The 19886-nt window shown below is 45.3% G+C and overlaps 1 protein-coding gene and 1 long non-coding RNA gene across 2 annotated transcripts in view; one reads left to right on the top strand and one right to left on the bottom strand.

Moving 5' to 3' along the window:
- Positions 1 to 19095, top strand: part of FAM149A (family with sequence similarity 149 member A) — a 55768-nt gene extending 36673 nt beyond the window's left edge. Inside the window, 12 exon segments of the mRNA XM_047855107.1 lie at positions 421 to 563; positions 2400 to 2525; positions 4231 to 4401; positions 5481 to 5671; positions 6468 to 6619; positions 10690 to 10793; positions 11270 to 11479; positions 14103 to 14223; positions 15468 to 15596; positions 15927 to 16005; positions 18825 to 18967; positions 18970 to 19095. Of these exon segments, the coding sequence (XP_047711063.1) occupies positions 421 to 563; positions 2400 to 2525; positions 4231 to 4401; positions 5481 to 5671; positions 6468 to 6619; positions 10690 to 10793; positions 11270 to 11479; positions 14103 to 14223; positions 15468 to 15596; positions 15927 to 16005; positions 18825 to 18967; positions 18970 to 19095 (1695 nt within the window).
- LOC125163423 (uncharacterized) lies at positions 14083 to 18910 on the bottom strand. The gene is made up of 3 exons (XR_007151455.1): positions 18777 to 18910; positions 15901 to 16020; positions 14083 to 14221 (listed from the first exon to the last, which is right to left on the bottom strand). It is a non-coding gene; the product is annotated as an uncharacterized LOC125163423 (long non-coding RNA).
- Positions 19096 to 19886: the final 791 nt, after the last annotated feature.

Raw genomic sequence — 19886 nt, forward strand, 5'->3', positions numbered from 1 at the left:
GAGGGTACATGGTCCTTTCTATAATGACTGCAAAGTCCACATTCTTGTTGTCATGTTGTACTCCTGCTAAATAAGAAGCACTTTAAATGTGTGTTACTGATTATGAAGGCCACACATCTGCAACTTCTATTTTTTATTTTTAGTTTCATTTTTATTTTTTAATATTTATTTATTTTTGAGAGCAAGAGAGAGAGAGAGAGAGACAGAGTGTAAGCAGGGGAGGGGCAGAGAGAGAGGGAGACACAGGATCGGAAGCAGGCTCCAGGCTGTCAGCACAGAGCCCGACTCGGGGTTTGAACTCATGAACTGCGAGATCATGGCCTGAGCTGAAGTCAGACACTTAACCGGCTGAGCCACCCAGGCTCCCATCGAGGTTCTGCAACTTTTCGTCTTGCTACTGAATGTGCATTTCTGTTCTAGGAGTTTGACAAAGCCAATGCACAGAAAGTACAGCAGCTATTCTGGGAGGTGGAAGAAATGTTGTTCGAAGGGAAAGTAAGCCCTCAGACTCAGAATCTAGTGGCCGAATGCAGCGAGTGGGCAAGAAGATCCCTCCACCTGAGGTAGGGAAGTTGTTCCACGGTAGTTCTCTGGAATGGGTTTTGCATCCACCTGGTTACTCCTGACCTGGTTAATACAGTTCGTATATTTTGACTGAAAGCAATTGCCTGATCAAAATATGTATCCAGGACACATGTCTGAATTGAGAAAGCATAGTCTTTGAAATGGTGTCTGAGGGAATATTGGGCCCAAGTGCATTCTAATTTGTGAGAAGCAAATCTCGCTCATTTTCAGAAAGGCCTTGCATACGTGACAAATACAGGAATGGGCCGAAACGAGCCTTTACCTTTCACCTTCACTAGTTTGTGAGCAACGCGTCAGTCTTCAGAGCTGAGAACAGTCTTTGGGGTCGGGGTGGGGGAGGAACAGAGTAATTATTTGCCAAGTGATTGAATAGCTGAATTTTACTAACTCATCCAGATTCCTTATGAGAGAGGATAGCTTATTTTTTTTTTTAATTTGTTTTAATGTTTATTTATTTTTGAGAGACAGAGAGAGTACAGGTTGGGGAGGAACAGAGAGAGAGGGAGACACAGAATCCGAAGCGGGCCCCAGGCCCTGAGCTGTCAGCACAGAGCCCAACGTGGGGCTCGAACCCATGAACCGTGAGATCATGACCTGAGCCGAAGTCGGATGCTCAACTGACTGAGCCACCCAGGTGCCCCAAGGATAGCTCAGTTTGTAATAGCAAAGCTGGAGAATATAGATTGGGTATGGAGAAAAAGCTTTTCTTCCTTCAATTATTCAGCCAGATGCACTTAGGAGAAAAACCCATCTCCGTTATCTGAAGTTCCTTTGTATTACATCTGGAGAGAATAGATTAGATAGAACACCCCGACAAATGTAGAGGGATTTCCTGGTTACCTCAAGTAGGTAACTTAAAAGAAATCTTGACTCAGTCGTTTTTAAAATTTTTTTTTCAACGTTTGTTTATTTATTTTTGGGACAGAGAGAGACAGAGCATGAACGGGGGAGGGGCAGAGAGAGAGGGGGGACACAGAATCGGAAACAGGCTCCAGGCTCCGAGCCATCAGCCCAGAGCCCGACGCGGGGCTCGAACTCACGCGAGATCACTCGAGATCTCGCGAGATCGTGAACTCACGGACCGCGAGATCGTGACCTGAGCTGAAGTCGGACGCTTAACCGACTGCGCCACCCAGGCGCCCCGAGTCGTTTTTAAATCTTCTCTGTTCCGCCCTTCGTCAGCCCTCTGTCTTGAAGGGCATCGTACGCCCACCGGTACTCATTGTGGGTGCTGACTTTTCTAGCACAGGGCAGTCACCCAAGAGCCAGGAGCTCAGACCTGCCCCCACCACTCCTGTCCTAAATAGTTCAGACGAAAACGAAGGAGGGGAGGGTGGAAAAAGGAAAGACTGCAAGGAATATAAGCCTGGTATATATGTTTATATAGGTTTATTCATTACGTGGATATTAGTTAACGTGCATAGAGAGCCCCTGTGCGCCCAGCCTTACCCTAGATGTCTGGCTCTGGCATCTCTAAGCCACCCCTCAGCCCTACAGGTGACTATTAGTATCTCTTTCATACAAAAAACAAACCAGTGAAATCAGTGGCTCAGAGAGCCCGAGAACTCTGCCTCTGATCTTTGCGTCAGTGGCGAGAACAGCCCGTCCTGCGCCCTCGAAGCCCGTGCTTTTTCCGTGACACCATCGCGCTTCTCGTGGACCAGCATGTGCCTCGTCACTTCATACACACGCCTTCAAAGCATCATTTCATCTGACTTGGAACGCTGCAAAACGTGTTGGCCTTTTTCCGAATCAAAAGTGTTCGTAATTTCCCATCTTTTTTCTTTTTTCTTTCTTCCCCCCACCCCGCGCAGAGTATTAGGAAGACAGCTCATAGTGCCGACTGATGAAGGATTCCAACATTTCCAGGGTAACGAGCCTAGTTCCACGGTCCACACACCCTTCCTGGATGCCTGCGGACACAAGCACAACAGCAGAGAGTAGGTTCCTATGAGTTACTTTCGAAAGTATTTTTAACTTCATTTTAGTGATACTTTTTTCTTATTTACTTATTTATTTTTTAGGTCTATTTATTTTGAGAGAGAGCGAGCTGGGGAGGGGCAGAGAAGGAGGATTAGAGGGAGAGAACCCCAAGGAGGCTCTGCACTGACTGCCAGCATGAAGCCCCAGGCAGGGCTCAAACTCACAAACCTTGGGATCACGACCTGAGCCGAAACCATGAGTCAGAAGTTTAACCGACTGAGCCACCCAGGCACCCCCTTTTGTTTTCATTTTTAATTTCCTGCTAGTTATACTCTTCCCATGTCTGTCTTAGCCGTGAGCCTTGGCCCCACTGATTTTGGAAGCTTGGATTTCAGGGAAGGGCAGGGGCAGAGCATTTTTTCACAGGATGCTTCTCATTCTAAATTGATGGTGATGCACCAGTCAGAGTGGCTAAAATTAACAACTCAGGAAACAACAGATGTTGGCGATCGTGTGGAGAAATGGAACCCTCTTACGCTGCTGGTGGGAATGCAAACTGGTGCAGCCGCTCTGGAAAACAGTGTGGAGGTTCCTCAAAAAATTACAAATAGATCTACCCTATGGCCCAGCAATAGCACTGCTAGGAATATACCCAAGGGATACAGGAGTGCTGATACGTAGGGGCACTTGTACCCCAATGTTTATAGCAGCACTTTCAACAAGAGCCGAATTATGGAAAGAGCCTAAATGTCCATCAATTGACGAATGGATAAAGAAGATGTGGTTTATATATCCAATGGAATACTACTTGGTAATGAGAAAGAATGAAATCCTGCCATTTGCAACAACATGGATGGAACTGGAGGGCACTATGCCAAGTGAAATAAGTCAGGCAGAGAAAGACAGATACCATATGTTTTCACTCATATGTGGAACTTGAGAAACTTAACAGAAGACCATGAGGGAAGGGAAGGGAAGGGAAGGGGAAAAAATAGTTTACAACAGTGAGAGAGGCAAACCGTAAGAGACTCTTAGAGAACAAACTGAGGTTGATAGGATGGGAGGGGGAGAGGGGAAAATGGGTGATGGGCATCCAGGAGGGCACCTGTTGGGATGAGCACTGGGTGTATGTAAGTGATGAATCATGGGAATCCACCCCCCAAACCAAGAGCACACTGTATACACTGTTATGTTAGCTACCTTGACAATAAATTATAGTTAGAAAAATAAATAAATTGATGGTGATGAGGAGGATGACGATATCAAGGGAGTTAACTTTTGAAGGTTAGATGCGAAACCTTTTGCTAAATGCCAAACCCAAAACTGACCCCTTGTGATGGATCCCAAGCTCCATCACAACAGCAGAAGGAATAAAGCTCTATCCCGTCTTCTCTGGCTCACCAACAGATTTTGATAAATCTCTCCATGCCAGTCACCCATAGTTGGGACTGTGCCAGGACGTCCTTTCACTACAGCAAAAGGGATGCAAACTCATAGAGTAAGTTAAGCTTTTAAGAGGCCCTTAAATGTTGACTGATGCCCGTGTTAAAATGTTGCTTTTAAGGATACGACTTTTATCGAATGTAATAATCAATGATTTTGTTTGTTTGTTTGTTTGTTGGGGATTCTGTACTTTATGGATAAAGACTCGCCCAGATCCTGCAAGCATCGTATTCTTGACGCTCCACACGCCCTCACGGAGGCTCTGCTCTTTCCCCACAGGCTGTGCATCTCTGGCTCTCAGATACTCCCAGGGGTGTGCTCTTCCCCTGCACTGCCAGGCCCCGCTTGCACGCGGCCTGCTGACTGTTCAGCAGGTTCACCCCTGGAAGAAGAGGTTTACGATGCGGATGGAAAGATGGAAGAATATTTTGCTTTTGACAGAAAAGAAGAGTAAATAGAATTTATTTGACATTGACTTAGTATAATAATATTAACTTTTTTGGCATTTATTTTGATTATCTGCTCATTTGGTGTTTTGCGTAGTTTTTACTTGTCCGAACGATTTTCCATTCTTTTGAGAGTAATATACTCCCCAAAGTGTTTAGATTCCTTTTTTTTTATTAAAAAAAATTTTTTAACGTTTCTTCATTTTTGAGAGACAGAGAGAGACAGAGCGTGAGTGGGGGAGGGGCAGAGAGAGAGGGAGACACAGAATCCAAAGCAGGCTCCAGGCTCCGAGCTGCCAGCACAGAGCCCGTCGCAGGGCTCGAACTCATGGACTGTGAGGTCATGGCCTGAGCTGAAGTCGGACGCTTAACCGACTGAGCCACCCCGGTGCCCGAAAAGTTTTTAGATTCCTAACAGGATGTGTCTGTGCTAGATCAGTGCTCCCCTTTCTGTTTTGACCATATGGCACAGATGGGGAACAAGAAGTGTGTTTGGCATTCTGGCGAAAGTGGACAAGGCCACCTGAGGACTCCAGGCTGCCCAGAAGGGCACAGGGGAAGGCCCCGTCTCTGCACTAGATACAGAGGCTTAAATTGGTTCCTAGATGAAAGCTACGAAGATTGAATAATAAAAAGTGGTCTTGTGATCGAAAATTGGTAGCAATAAAAAGTAACAATGTACTGTTTAAAACAGGATGTTACAGGGGCGCCTGGGTGGCTCAGTCAATTGAGCGTCCGACTTCAGCTCAGGTCACGATCTCACGGTCCGCGAGTTCGAGCCCCGCGTCGGGCTCTGGGCTGATGGCTCAGAGCCTGGAGCCTGCTTCCGATTCTGTGTCTCCCTCTCTCTCTGCCCCTCCCCCGTTCATGCTCTGTCTCTCTCTGTCTCAAAAATAAATAAACGTTAAAAAAAATTTTTTTTTAAATAAAAAAAATAAAACAGGATGTTATATTTATTTATATATGCATAATATATATATGCATGCATAGTAGATGGATGGATGGATGGATGGATAGATAGATAGCACTGTTTTCACTTGAGCCACTGATACTTTTAGTAATTACAGTGGGTTTTGTTCTTAGGGGTGATGAATGTCTTGAACAGAAATCAGTTCATCGCCATAGGATGAGGCATAAACACGGACTTCCTCCCGTTTCTCCTCACGACTGTATCAAAGATGCGGTGGCTGCGGAAGTGTTTGATCATGTCTGGACAAATGTGGTAGCACTGTTGGAAGAGCTGGTTAGAAAAACTTGGGAAGTTACACTCCCAGGTACTCATCTGCAGCATGTGTCCCCAATGAAAAGAAAAAAAAAGACCCCCCGTTGCCCAGCTTGGTGGCCCCACCCAGCGTGGCCACACCTGGGATATGGTTGGGTGAGAAAGGAAGTGAGTTTTCCACCCTCCTTCACACGTGATCTTTGATCCCTTCAAAGGGGACATCATTTTTTGAGTTCTAAAAATAATATGTGTGCCCTTTTGGAAGAGTAACCTAGAAATACACAAGAAAGGAGCTAAAAGTCACTTTAAAAATCTCTAATAATAGGATAACCTCTCTAATACTGGGATGTTGGTTTTTAAGGGTTTATGGCATTTTTTTTGTAAAGTAAAATGGAAACTCAGATAATTGTACATTTACTTCATTTAACCTAGCGAAATGTTCTCGAAGCTACTGGAGATCGAGAAGAAACAAATCCTAGAAATGCCAGTGATGGACAACACTGGCTAATGTTATGTGATCAGTAGGGTAGTGGTCATGTTAATTTAAATATGTTCTTTTCCAACCAAAAGATTAGTTGGGATATTATACAATACCAAGAATTTTTCTTGCCCCAGTGTATAATCCCTAGTTTTCTACCTACCACCGAAATGATAGAACGTGCGTGTGGAAAGCATCACATCAGTCAATTGCCTTGTGGGGTCTCCGTGTTATACAAGGTTCAGTGGCCATCGTAGACTCACGGTAACTCCAGAGCAAATATTCTCTTAGAACAGAGGATTTTAAGTACCTATGTTAGATAATATGTTTCCTAATAATATTGATTTTTCTTTTGTCGTTGACGTGGAAGGAAAGAAACAGAAAGAAAAATTGAAAGTAGCTGAGAATAAATCTCCACTTACACTCATTTCTCGTACGAACACCGATGCGTCGAGTGTTCCCCCATCCAGAAGCTCTGAAGCCCGAAGTATATCCCTGGCTTCTCATCTTAATCCACCTCAGGTAGGTGTTTTTCTACCAGTCTCTCTCTTTCCTTCACTATTTTATGGCCTTTATGTCAGAGTGCCTGCCTTTCTATATCGAGTATTTGGGTCTGTCAATTGGACTACTTTCAAAATAATTTGTGGAAAATAAAAATAAAAATAATTTGTGTCTAGAGTTTAGTAGCATCACCATATTCTTGAATAGAGACACTCAGATTTGAGACTTCCCACCTGCATTGAGCTGTAGAACTGTTTACATATTTTTATTTAAAAAAATTTTTTTAATGTTTATTTATTTTTGAGAAAGAGAGACAGAGAGAGACAGAGAGCAGGGGAAGGGCAGAGAGAGGGAGACACAGAATCTGATTCAGGCTCTAGGATCTGAGCTGTCAGCACAGAGCCCGACGCAGGGTTTGAACTCACGAACCACGAGATCATGACCCGAGCTGAAGTCAGAGGCTTAACTGACTGAGCCACCCAGGTGCCCATCCATGTTTTTAAAGAGAAAAAGTGCTTTTCCCCAGCATTTCTAGCCAATATGAAGAATCCAGATGTTCTCCTGTCTTCCCTCCCAAATGATAAAAAAAAAAAAAGTCAATGAGAATATGTTGGATCCATTCAACATTTATTGAGTTTACATTAAGTGCACTGTATTAGGTATGTTCAGTTGTATCAATCATATACATGAACGAAGCATAGTCCCTGATCAAGTAGAAAGGAAAGCATAATGCAAGTCAGATGCAATACATTGGGTCAGTTCTGTGCAAAACAAGGCCTCAGGAGAATAAAGGAGAGAATGATTCATCCTGACCTGAGCTCGAGCCTTTATGTTTTAGGTTGGAGGTGAAATTTGAACAGAACCACGAAGAAGCAAGTAGGGCTTGCACGGGTAGGAGGTCTGTGTGGGTCATTTCAGGCCAAGCAGAGGCATGGGGGAGTGGGAGGGTGTGTTTGGAGAACAGTGATTGGACGGGGCAGGGTTAAAGGTGGGGCTGCTGGGACCACCGGGGGCATTGGGTCAAGACCAGGGTAGTGAGAGTCAAGAAACTATGGAGGAACTATTTGGGACGTGTCACTTAACTGTTCCAAAGTTGAGTTTCCTTTACCTAGGGAATGATGATAAGACGTTGTCCAAGGTATTGCCGTGAGGATAAAATTCTGTAAACAGTGAGTACTAGGCACGCAGGACATTTTCCTTGAATTGCTTCCTTAATCAAAGATCTAGTGGAGGGTGGGGCTGGAAAGGCTGATCTTGCCCATGGGAGACCTTCAGTAACACTAAAGAGTTTGGACTTTAGGTTTTGCACAGCTTGTCTTGTGCGGGTGGGGAGCAGAGAAAAAGGACAGGAGGGGTTTCCTGGTCTTGAGGTACATGCAGTTTAGCTGGAGGGAGTCAAGCCAGGCCAAACAACACTGCACACACGCACACAGGCACACAGGCAAGATGAGGCGGCCAGTAGACAGTAGGGTGGATGAGGGTTTGAGCCACAGAACTACAAGTGTCGGGCCCGATGGCACAATTTATGAGCTCTGTGATCTTGAATCAGTCCCTCAAAGCCTCAGTCTCATAATCGATGGGATCTGTGGGTCAGGAGGCTGTGAGAAGCAAAAGAGATAAGATGCTGAGTACAACGCGTAGGGTAGAGTAGGCACTCAATCAGCGTCAGCTTTCATTGTAACCAGACGCGAATTGTGTATCGTATCATATCATAGCACATCACATCGCATTGTGTATTGTGATTTGATATCCTTTAGCCCATAAATGCCCTGGAGAAAAAGATAGCACACCCTCCATAAAGTAGAGTAATACCTGAATTAAATCCTAAATGATACATTAGATTTGGTAAGGCTGAAAGGAAAAAGGAAGATATTCAAGGCAGAGGCAAAACTATGCATCTAGAATAGGAGCACATAAACAGACTACCTTTGCAAAGTGTAGAAGAACGCAGGTCTGAATAGGATGTACCGTCAGGGAGTGGTAGTTTAAAATAGAAATATCTAGGTTGGTTAAGTGTCCAGTTGGTTAAGTGTCCAACTTCAGCTCATGTCATGATCTTACTGTTCGTGGGTTCGAGCCCCATGTGGGGCTCTGTGCCGACAGCTCAGAGCCTTCAGATTCTGTGCCTCCCTCTCGCTCTCTGCCCCTCCCCTGCTCGCACTCTGTCTCTCTCTCTCTCTCAAAAATAAATAAACATTAAAAAAAAAATCAAATAAAATAGAAATATCTAATAGGGTTGTTTTACTCTGTAGTGTAAGGGCTTTGCAGTAAGACTTCTTTGCTTTTGCTGTTCAAAATACACTTTCAGAATGCTGCCGCTAATTGTATTTTTCTCTGGGCTTTTTAAACTGCTCTGGCAGGATCAGCATTGGTTCCCACCTTGCATATTCACATACGCAGTATGAATCGCATAAAAATGGGTGGCTGATGACAGCATAGGAAAGAATCTATACGTATTAGGCAAAATATAACTAAGCTCGAAAAATACAGAAAGTTTTCAATCTAAGGAGTTTTTTTACAAGTATTTTCTTTTTGTGGCTTTTAATTTTTTTATTTTTATTTATTTTTTTTTTAATTTTTTTTTTCAACATTTATTTATTTTTGGGACAGAGAGAGACAGAGCATGAACGGGGGAGGGGCAGAGAGAGAGGGAGACACAGAATCGGAAACAGGCTCCAGGCTCCGAGCCATCAGCCCAGAGCCTGACGCGGGGCTCGAACTCACGGACTGTGAGATCGTGACCTGGCTGAAATTGGACGTTTAACCGACTGCGCCACCCAGGCGCCCCTAATTTTTTTATTTTTGAGAAGGACAGAGAGGGTGCAAGCAGGAGAGGGGCAGTGAGAGAGGGAGAATCTTGATCAGACTCCGTGCTGTCAACATAGAGCTGGACATGGGGCTTGAACTCACAAACCATGAGATCATGACCTGAGCTGAAATCAAGAGTTGGACACTTAACTGACTGAGTCATCCAGGCCACCCTCTTTTTATAGCTTTAATGGGCTTCAAAAAAAATTTTTTTACAGCTGATTCATTGTTTTCATTTGGATCAATGTTAAAAGGAAATGAATGGATGACAAAGTTGAAAATAAAATATTATTAGAACCTGTTTTGAAATAGTCAAAGTGTTCTAGCAGTAATGACAACAGGTCTTAATTTATTCCGCTAACTTTTTTTTTTTTTTTACATGTTCAGCATGGGGGAAAATGTGCTTGTGGTTGCTACATCTATTCTCGAACTAGAATATGATTCTAGTTCAGAAATCCTGTTTGCCTGAATCAAATGTTGTTTTACATCCTAGCTGGTCATATTGCGGGACCAAATAGGGAATTCGGGATTATTTAGCCCTTCGTGCTTTCCCAGTGTTATTCAGCTTAATTCTCATACAAAGTATGTATCAGTATTCTGGACTTAAAGATTAGGGAATTAAACCTCCAAGTAAGCTTTCCAAGACCACCAGTCAGGAAGCGGTTAGAATTGGGATTCAAATTTAAGGGTCTGACGTCTCGTGTTCGGGTTTCTTCCTAGGCTCTTGTGCCCTTCCTGGCAGCTACCTTCCTCAAGCTGTGAAGGACTTCCTCTGGGAGCAGGCCAGTTAGGAGCTGGGGTGCCCTTTCTTTGCTTCTCCAGATTCTCTCTCTACCTTCTTCACCCTGGTATGCCCTGGCCGCTGGTACATTCTAGCTGTCTGGAGAGCTCCTTCGCCCCATATGGCTCTCAGAGCTCAACATGGGAGCAGAACGTGGGACATTGTTCACTCCTGGCCTCTCTGCCAGGTCGCAGTGGTTGGTGGCGTTTCTCCCTGCAGCTCCCCTTGCCGGATTCCAGAAACTTCTCCCTCCCCTCTTGCCACTCCCGGCTTCCAAGTGGTAATGCGTCCCTACTGTGGCGTTGTTACGTTGTGTTGGGAAATTAAGCCATTCCCTGTTAATTCCTCTTTGCCCGTCTTTATAAAATATAGTCCCTTTTAAAACTTTTCCTCAAACCAGCCCATTGGAGCGCGCCTTTGTTTCCTGCTGATTCCCGACAGGCACCAGAGATTGCATTGGCACTGGCTGCCTTTTAACTTTCACTGTCTTTACTCTTCTCAGGTTCATCGCTTCTCCAACAACTTTTATAGTGATTTGAGTTGTGTGATGACAATTCAAGCAAAACCACTTCAGCAGAGACCTACCTGTTTTACGGATAGAATGCAGTACGTATGCGAAATAACGCAGCCTGCTCTCTAGGCCGCATGCACCTGAGCACGAGGCCTTCAGAAGTCCGCGTGCTAGGCGTGTCTGAGCACACTCAGGGAAGGATACAGCCATGTGTGAGAATGAAAACGCACTGCTCCAATAGCAGCCACAAAAGTGACTTACCGTTAGGTGAGGGTCAATAGATAAGGGGAAGATAGCTGTGAATTCTTAATCTTCTGGGCTATACTGTGTGATTGCAGTCAGGGAGGACCTTAGACCTTATGTTCCTGTGGACGATTCTTCAGTGGAATGGAAGTTGAATTGGAAATGATAGTCTGTCCATTCGTTCAGCCAATATTCAGAAGTATCTGCTTGAGGCGGGCACTCTTCCAGACAGTGCCTCGTAATGGGCACATCTATCTATGCCCTGTTCACCTAATGCTTACAAGCTGAGTAATTAATTTGGCTCCCCCCCCACCCCTCCCGCCCCCAGGAATGAACAAGAAGGCAAATCACTGGGTGCAGGGGCCAGTGCTCCGTCTGTGGCCCGGCACCGTCTGGGACGAATCTCGGATGCTCGCGGACTCCACGCTTCCGCGAGGAAGACACCTGCACATCTGAGGCTGCCTTCTCTCACTTCAGACTCCCAGAGGATGAAAACCCCCAGTGTGTGCAGCGATGAAGTTCTAAGGGGAACAAAGCCGTAAGTCTTGTTTCTCTCCTGGGGAACCAGAAGCCACACGTGACGGAGGATAGAGACAGGTGGACACCTTCTAAGTAGTTCATTAATTTGAATATTTTCCACGAAATGCATTTCAGTAGTGTAGTTAAGCTGCGTGCTGGAAAGTAAAGTCAGGCAGAGAACCCGCGTTTGTGTCTTTCCAGTTTTTATCTAAATTCTAGTCAGTTAACATGTAGTGTAACGTTGGTTTCAGGAGTAGTATGACTGTTCGTTCTTTTTTATCTCTAAGGCTGTGTTTCACTCTGTGTGGGGGAGTTTCAGAAAAGCTTTTGACCTTAGGGCTCGACATCAAATCATTGCCCTGTTAGAAAGCAACTTGTCTTTTCCTTTATTACAGAGGTACTAGGGAGCAGCCCAGCTTTATCACTTACTCAAGAGTCCTGCAGTCTTTACATTAATAACAGCTAGTGTTTGTCGACAGCTTTCTGTTACCAGCACCAGCGGGACGAGTCACATTTATTATCTGACTTATTCCCTGCCACAAATCTTTTGAGTTAGTACTTGTGGGATCCCAGATCCAAGAGGAGGAGACAGAGGCTGAGAGAAGTTGCATAACTAGCCAAAGCTCCCAGGAAGGAGAGGCAGAGCCTGGGGCTCCCCCGAGGTGCTATGCAGCTTCTGAGACCTCCACTCCCTACCCCCCCGGACCACTGGCCCCAGGCTTCCTGCAGCAAGGGAGGGAGTCATTAAGGGGGCTGCCTTAGGCTCCCCCTGCAGGGACGGGGTGCATTATCAGCTGCCAGTGCTTAACCAGCAACTGGATTTTTCTGGATGTATTGCACAGAGCCATGTTCAGCTTTGTGATGGATTACTGTGTCTTTCACCCTCCGGAACTGGTATTTCTGGTGTTGTTCGGGTTATCCGGGGTTATTTGCTCTGATAGTTCTTTTCAAGAGCTCTTCCCCTCCTCCAGTCCCACTGTGGCCACTTGGGACCCCTGACCCCATGCCCCAGTCACTGGCACATTGCTGGCCCTCTCCTCCTCCTTCCAGCCCCCCTGGGCTCCACTAACAGGCTTTCATCCAAAACCTTTTCTATTTTCTGTTGAAATCTGTGCCTCCAACTATACCTTCCCTTCATGTTCTGCCCCTTCCTATCCATACACCATAGACCCGTGTTTTTCAACTGGTTTTTTTTTTTTTCATATTACTGCCATACTAAGAAGCCCTTTTAGACGATCTTTCCTAATTCCTCCCTCCCCTGTGGAATTTTAATGCCGCAAATATACCTTACAGTCTATGTACTGTTCTTTATGTCTGTGTTTTATGCATAAAAAAAGTAAGGGTTGGTTTGTCTGTCCCACCAATAACCAGCGTTTGCCCCTTGGGGGGCAATGTCGCCCTCATTGATATGCATACCTGTTTCCATTACTTCTGATCACCCGCCTTGACTGGGTTCAGCCTTTTTTTCTGTCTGACCCACAACCATGCCAGCTGTGCTGGTCCTTCCCTCGTGGGGATTTTGTTCGTGCCCTTTCACTTTGAGCAAAGTAACCTGCTTTTTTCTACCAAAGTACTCCAAGTTCACAGTGGAACATTAGAATAGTACCAAAACTACAAGCGGGTGTCAAAGGTCACCTGTATGCCTAATACCCAGAAATGTAAAAATGATAGCTGTTGATACATTTACTCCCAATTTTATCTATGGTTACGTTTCTTCTTTTCTTTCCTTTATCTTTTTTCCAATACTACGTTTTCCTACTAATAGAGCTTTTTTCATATCTTTTTCACTTAACATTATTCCTATTTTCCACATTGTTAAATATTTGTGAAAGCATGATTTTAACGACTAGAAATAACGTATGGGTATGTGATAATTTGCGAAAAAGTTCGCTATTACTGGAACTTTTCCTTCTATATTTTCACTATTATAATGTACAGGGGACATCATTTTATGTAAATCTTTTAAGTTTTTATTTAAATTCCAGTTAGTTAACAGACAGTGTAATATTAGTTTCAGGTGTAGAGTATCATTTCGTATAAATCCCAATAAGGATGTCTTTAAATTGTTTTTCCTGTTGGTACAACCCTAGAAGTAAAGCTACCGGGTCAAAGATTATGGATATTTTTACGACTCTTCACATCTTTTTCCAAGGCTCTTCCCAGAATGGTTCTAACAATCTATAGTCCCACTGGCAGGACGTGAAACTCTTTCCTTGCAGCCTCTCTCTGTCCCCAAAATAAATAAACATTAAAAAAAAAAATTTAGAATCGTTTACCATAGCCCTTCATTACATCAACTAATTACGTTGTTCTCTAATAACTTCATGGGTTTTCAGGAACTTACAAGCTCCTTAAGAGGAGGAACCAGACCTTCAATTATTTCCGTATCCTGTACAGGGACTAGCATCGCAGAGCAGTCAGTAAATACAGTTCGACAGTCACTGCCGAGCAAGGAGAAGGTGACCGGAGCTGGTGGTCAGTCCCCCTCTTTACATTTGTCTTTCCCACACTCTGCTCATTCTCCTCGAACATTTCTTTTGAAAGGCAGCTGTGATTACCCGTTCCGATGAGGAGCTTTGTGGTGAGGTCTGTCCCCCTGTCTCTGCACCTGGGTGCTCAGTTACATGTTGTTGTGTTTACAGGCAAACTGGCATAGACCGGGGGTCCTCCCCACCGGCTCAGGCTTCAAGAAGCAGGTTACCCCCCATAGGCTCAGAGACTGGTGGGCAGAATGTGGCAGTTCCTGGATCTCGATCTGTTCCTGTAAGACACATTTCATTATATTTAAGTGCACCATTTAGATCGTCTACTGCAAAACAAACAACCACAATATAATTTTGGCCCTTCCGGGGCCAAGTACGAACTCAAGTAACGTACAACGTCTCCCTAATCTGCTTCCTGAAAGTAACTGGCATGCGAGAACTGACGGGAGGTGGGAGGGTCAATTCACTGTCGTGCGAAATGAAAACCGGATTTGAACCGAATCAGAAAGTCCAGGTGTCAAAGAAAATCTGACAGTCAGAATGGTATAGCAAAGAAAATAGCACGACGGTTAGGTCAGGAGACAGGGAGATCTGTGTTTGAGCCCGGCCACCCAAATGTAGTGTAGAAATGAACGTAGTAGAAATGAATCTCCCTGCGCCTTTGTTTTCTGACCCATAGAAGGGCCACAGTGATTCCTTCCTCAAAGGACTGATAGAAGGATGATGTGAATTTATAGATGGGAAATAACACCTGCGTAAAGTAAGAGCTCTGTAGCACGCCCCGCCATTTTTATCGGCTCTCATGTTTACGGCTCAGGGGCACCATGTCCGTCGCAATGCGGAGGGAATGTCTTCTTCACCCAGGCTCAACGCAGCCACGTGATGGCAAAAGGCGTGGGGCAGGTGTGGGGCTGCTGGTGTGCATCACCAGATGTCCCCCCACAGTTACAGTGACTCGCCACTTCGCTCTCTTACGAGTAACTAAGTCATCTCTATTTCGTAAAACACAGAAGGGCCCCAGTCATGGGAACCTAAAAAGCCTAAGGAGAAAAACCGATGGAATGTTCTCTCTTGCATTCCTTCGCTTCCCTGAGTGCAGCGGCAGAATCCATTCCTAGAAAGGCAAGAATTGCACAGCTTTCGTGTGTAACCTTAGAATGTCGTGGCTTAGAGTAAAATCATAAAGGAAGGCAGACGTCACATTAAAAAAAAATAAACCCCAAATTACATTTCTATTATAATTTAATATTGGGTACTTTATGCGGTTCGGGTTTTTAATCCGTATTTATCTATTAGGACACTTGCTTTATCGGGTTAAATAATAAAATGACATAATCAACGTGTGTTTTGATATTTATGCTTGATAGATGTTATACTTCCCAGTATCTAAATATAAGTTTCAGATAAAGGGAGTGAATGGATGAATAAATGAGTGAATGGTTGAAACACAAAGAAAGGAATCTTCTCTTGTCTTTTTTAAGGATTGTGTTTACCTGAAACCAAAACATATTATCCTTTATTTAGTACAGAGGGAGGCATCCACAGAACCGTGTGTTAAGTGCAGTACCTGACAGTTTGGAACGCTCGCCTCTTCGAGAAAGATCTCTGACCGTGGAACAGTTTTCAAGACCCAGCACAACCCATACATTTCGGGTAGGTTGTCTGTTAACCATAAAGTTGACTTTTAAAAATGTCTGAAACGATACGGGGGGCCTGGGTGGCCCAGGCGGTTAAGTGTCTGACTTCAGCTCGGGTGGAGATCTCACAGTGCGTGGGTTCGAGCCCCGCGTCGGGCTCTGTGCTGACAGCTCAGAGCCTGGAGTCTGCTTCCGATTCTGTGTCTCCCTCTCTCTCTCTGCCCCTTCTCACAGTCTTTCTCTCTTTCCCTCTCAAAAATAAACATTAAAAAAAAAAAAAGAATCTTGTTTAAAAAAAATACGTGAACAATAAAGCTCACCCCTCATTTTATTTTTCTTCTGACAGTTAGATACTCCTCGAAAAGGTTCACTGACCCTGATGGAATTTGCTGGCCACACATGGACAAGTCAGAGTCTGTTGACAGGTCAGTTTTCTCCACCTGTAAGTAAATGAGGTGTGACGTGAAGTTTCAAGTTTTGGAAAGAGAAATGGAAGATCATCTACCTAAGTAGGACTCTTTTGACCACGTAAGAGCAAATTACAAGTGTTTGTCACCCATGGCCAGACACAGAAGTCTCTAGAAAGAGCCACACTTCAAAGATAAGCCCTCGCCTGCTGTTAGTCATAAAGGGGAAAATGCCCAGGGGCGCCTGGGTGGCGCAGTCGGTTAAGCGTCCGACTTCAGCCAGGTCACGATCTCGCGGTCCGTGAGTTCGAGCCCCGCGTCGGGCTCTGGGCTGATGGCTCGGAGCCTGGAGCCTGTTTCCGATTCTGTGTCTCCCTCTCTCTCTGCCCCTCCCCCATTCATGCTCTGTCTCTCTCTGTCCCAAAAATAAATTAAAACGTTGAAAAAAAAATTTTTTTTTTAAAAAGGGGAAAATGCCCAAATGCTCTGCATTAAACTGGGGCCTCACTCTCAGAAAAAGGAAAATGCTGTCTTAGGAGTCTCATGACAAATCAGTGTCTCTCTCCACAATAACAGTTTTCATGTTTTCTCATCACATCCTCCTCTTAATTCCCTTTAAAGATCTAATTTATAAAAATGCTCCACAAAATTAACACAAATATTCTAAGTATTTTAGAATGGAGAGTTTCACGGATAAATACTTATTTTCAGCCCAGTAACTATTTTTAGAGTAAAGTTTCTCGTCCGAACGCAGGCCAGTGATGTTTTAATTCTCAAAACTGTTACCAGTATTTTTGTTTAAGGAGGCAACATAGTATCATCATGAACTGTGCCACTCTGGAACCCAATGCCAGGTTTCCATCCCACTCACTGAGCTATCTTAGGAGAGCCTCAACCTTCTTGGGCCTCAGTTTCTTCTTTTTTATAATAGTCTGGGTTGATCAAGCCATCACTGGAAAAATGTCCGGAGAGGACCTCGCTAGATTCTAGGCATATGTTGTTTGTTCAAGAATTAGGAGTCATTGGGATTATAGGTCATGTGAAATGCACAGGGTAACTTGCTGTGTTAAGGCAAATGCTACAGTTTAAACATAAGTCTAGTAAAATTGAAGCGTTGTGACAACACGCTAATTTTATCACTGTTTACGTCAGCCCTTCTGTAGTTCTGTGGCATAGTGATGTCACGGATGCTTTAGGCTTTTACAGATTCTCTCGAGGAACGCTCAGTGTAGTGGGGAAGATGAGGGGACCGTGAGAGAGGTGAGCAGGACCACCGGCTGGCTGTGCAGATGGGTAAAGGGTCGAGGGGCGGCCCGGAGGGGCCGTGAGCCACGCAAATCGGGATGAGCATCACGCGGTACACGAGACCGATCCCCTGGATGGTCAGTAGACAGTGGTGCCGGCAGAGGGGACGCAGAGAATTTCGATGAGTTTCGTTTTGGAGATCTTGACCGCAGGACACTAAGTGGAGCTGTCTAATAGTTTACTGGGCACACAGGATGAGAGGTTCCGAGAGGGAACTGGGTTCTGAATTCGTTTGAAATCTGCACATTTAATTTACCCCCCGTACTAAGTCAGTATAGTCTCGTATCAGGAATCTTGTGACTGTTATTACCGACCGTCAGGAGCTTTTCTCATGGCTATAGAAATAACTGAGGTACATCAGAGGTACTTCTGTAATTCTAAGAACTTATTTTCTTTCTTTGTGACAAGCAGGCATGTCATCCCTTAACCTTTGCTTCCAGGTCAAAAAGCACCCGGAACTATTAATTTATCGACATTTGTTCTGTGGCAGAAGAAAAAGAGAAAGGGAGAAACTGAGGGGAATCCCCAACAGTGGCAAGGGTCTCTTAAGGCAGCTGACATTCCTTCCGCCCCCGTGAAGCCAGTAGGCCACCAGAACTCACTACTCAGCTTCCTGGGATCCACCTCAGGGTAGAAGGTGCTAGCAAAGCCACCAGCTCTTGGAGGACACAGGGCCAGAACTTAGGCTTAGTGGAGAAGGGGAACAACTTCCTTCCTTCCTTCTTCGCTCCCTCCCTCCTTCCCTCCCTTCCTTCCTTCCTTCCTCCTTCCTTCCTTCTTCGCTCCCTCCCTCCTTCCCTCCCTTCCTTCCTTCCTTCCTCCTTCCTTCCCTCCCTCCCTCCCTCACTTCTTCCTTCCCTCCCTCCCTCCCTCCCTTCCTCCCTTCCTCCCTCCCTTCCTCCCTCCCTCCCTCCCTTCCTTCTTCCCTCCCTCCCTCCCTCACTTCTTCCTCCCTCCCTCCCTCCCTCCCTTCCTCCCTCCCTCCCTCCTTCCCTTCCTCCCTCCCTCCCTTCCTCCCTTCCTCCCTCCCTCCCTTCCTCCCTTCCTCCCTCCCTTCCTCCCTCCCTCCCTTCCTCCCTCCCTCCCTCCCTCCCTTCCTCCCTCCCTCCCTTCCTCCCTTCCTCCCTCCCTCCCTTCCTCCCTTCCTCCCTCCCTTCCTCCCTCCCTCCCTTCCTCCCTTCCTCCCTCCCTTCCTCCCTCCCTCCCTCCCTCCCTCTCTTCCTCCCTCCCTCCCTTCCTCCCTTCCTCCCTCCCTCCCTTCCTCCCTCCCTCCCTTCCTTCCTTCCTTCTTTCCTTCCTCCCTCCCTCCCTCCCTTCCGTCCTCTCAGGACCCTCGATGGCAGTTCTGCATATTTCCCGGTTTATGTAAAAGCAACATCAAAGTATTTTGGTTTTCCTTTTAAAAAAAAAAATATCGTCTGCATTGAATGTACAAAGCCATCCTTTTGAGAGCTGGAAGTTTGAAGCAGTTTAATGGGCGTTACTTTGTGGTTGGTGTTTCAGGTTCACAGTATCCGCCTAAATCTTTTCAGAGGACGACTCTGACGTCAAGGAAGAGATTCCAAGTGGCATCTTGATGGAACCGGGAGCAGCCAGTCTCAGCATGCCATTTATCACACGAATAATGGAAGAACAAGGATTCTACTACGCATCAGTTTGTCTGACAGCGGGACCTGAGCCCGTCTGAGAGAAATGCAAGCACATAAACAGCTTAGTTTTGCATCCTTGCATTGTAAAGAGACTACAAGTCAAATTCACCGACCTTCTTCACTGGAAGCGTTCGGATCTAATAGGTGTTTATAATCCATCATCTTATCAATCACACATACACAGACACACACATAAGCAGTGCATGTATTTACACACTCAACAGATGAGAGGACATTACCTAGGAATGGGCCATTTTGTAACTTTGTGTCTTGACATGCGTTTTGTGTCTCATTCTGTGACTCATCCACCGAAGTCCTGGTTACTAATTGATGTGATGTCACTCCCTTCTTTAGAAAATAGCAAAGCCATCTTGGGTATAGTATGTCAGTTTATCTAAGATTCAGATTGTTCTGGGCGTTGTGCTGACTTTCTTACACCTTTGTAAAAAATGTTTTTAATGTTTATTTTTGAGAGACAGAGTGTGAGCGGGGGAGGGGCAGACACAGAATCGGAAGCAGGCCCCGCGCTCTGAGCTGTCAGCACAGAGCCCGACACGGGGCCCGAACCCATGAACCGTGAGATCATGACCCGAGCCGAAGTCGGACGCTCAACTGACTGAGCCACCCAGGGGCCCCCTTACACCTTTTTTCAAAAAGTGCTTGAGTCGCGAGCCTCTTTGAGAAATGACAGCAACTGTCTCCCGAGCCAATTTCATTTTGCTAGTTTTCATGCTCAGCCTCAGGCAGTCTATCCAGAAGTGTTCCAAATTTATTGACTTTTATTTTATTTTATTTTTTTTTAATTTTTTTTTTTCAACGTTTATTTTTTTGGGGACAGAGAGAGACAGAGCATGAACGGGGGAGGGGCAGAGAGAGAGGGAGACACAGGATCGGAAACAGGCTCCAGGCTCTGAGCCATCAGCCCAGAGCCCGACGCGGGGCTCG

This window comes from Prionailurus viverrinus, chromosome B1, assembly GCF_022837055.1.
Source record: "Prionailurus viverrinus isolate Anna chromosome B1, UM_Priviv_1.0, whole genome shotgun sequence".
Classification (NCBI taxonomy): domain Eukaryota; kingdom Metazoa; phylum Chordata; class Mammalia; order Carnivora; family Felidae; genus Prionailurus; species Prionailurus viverrinus.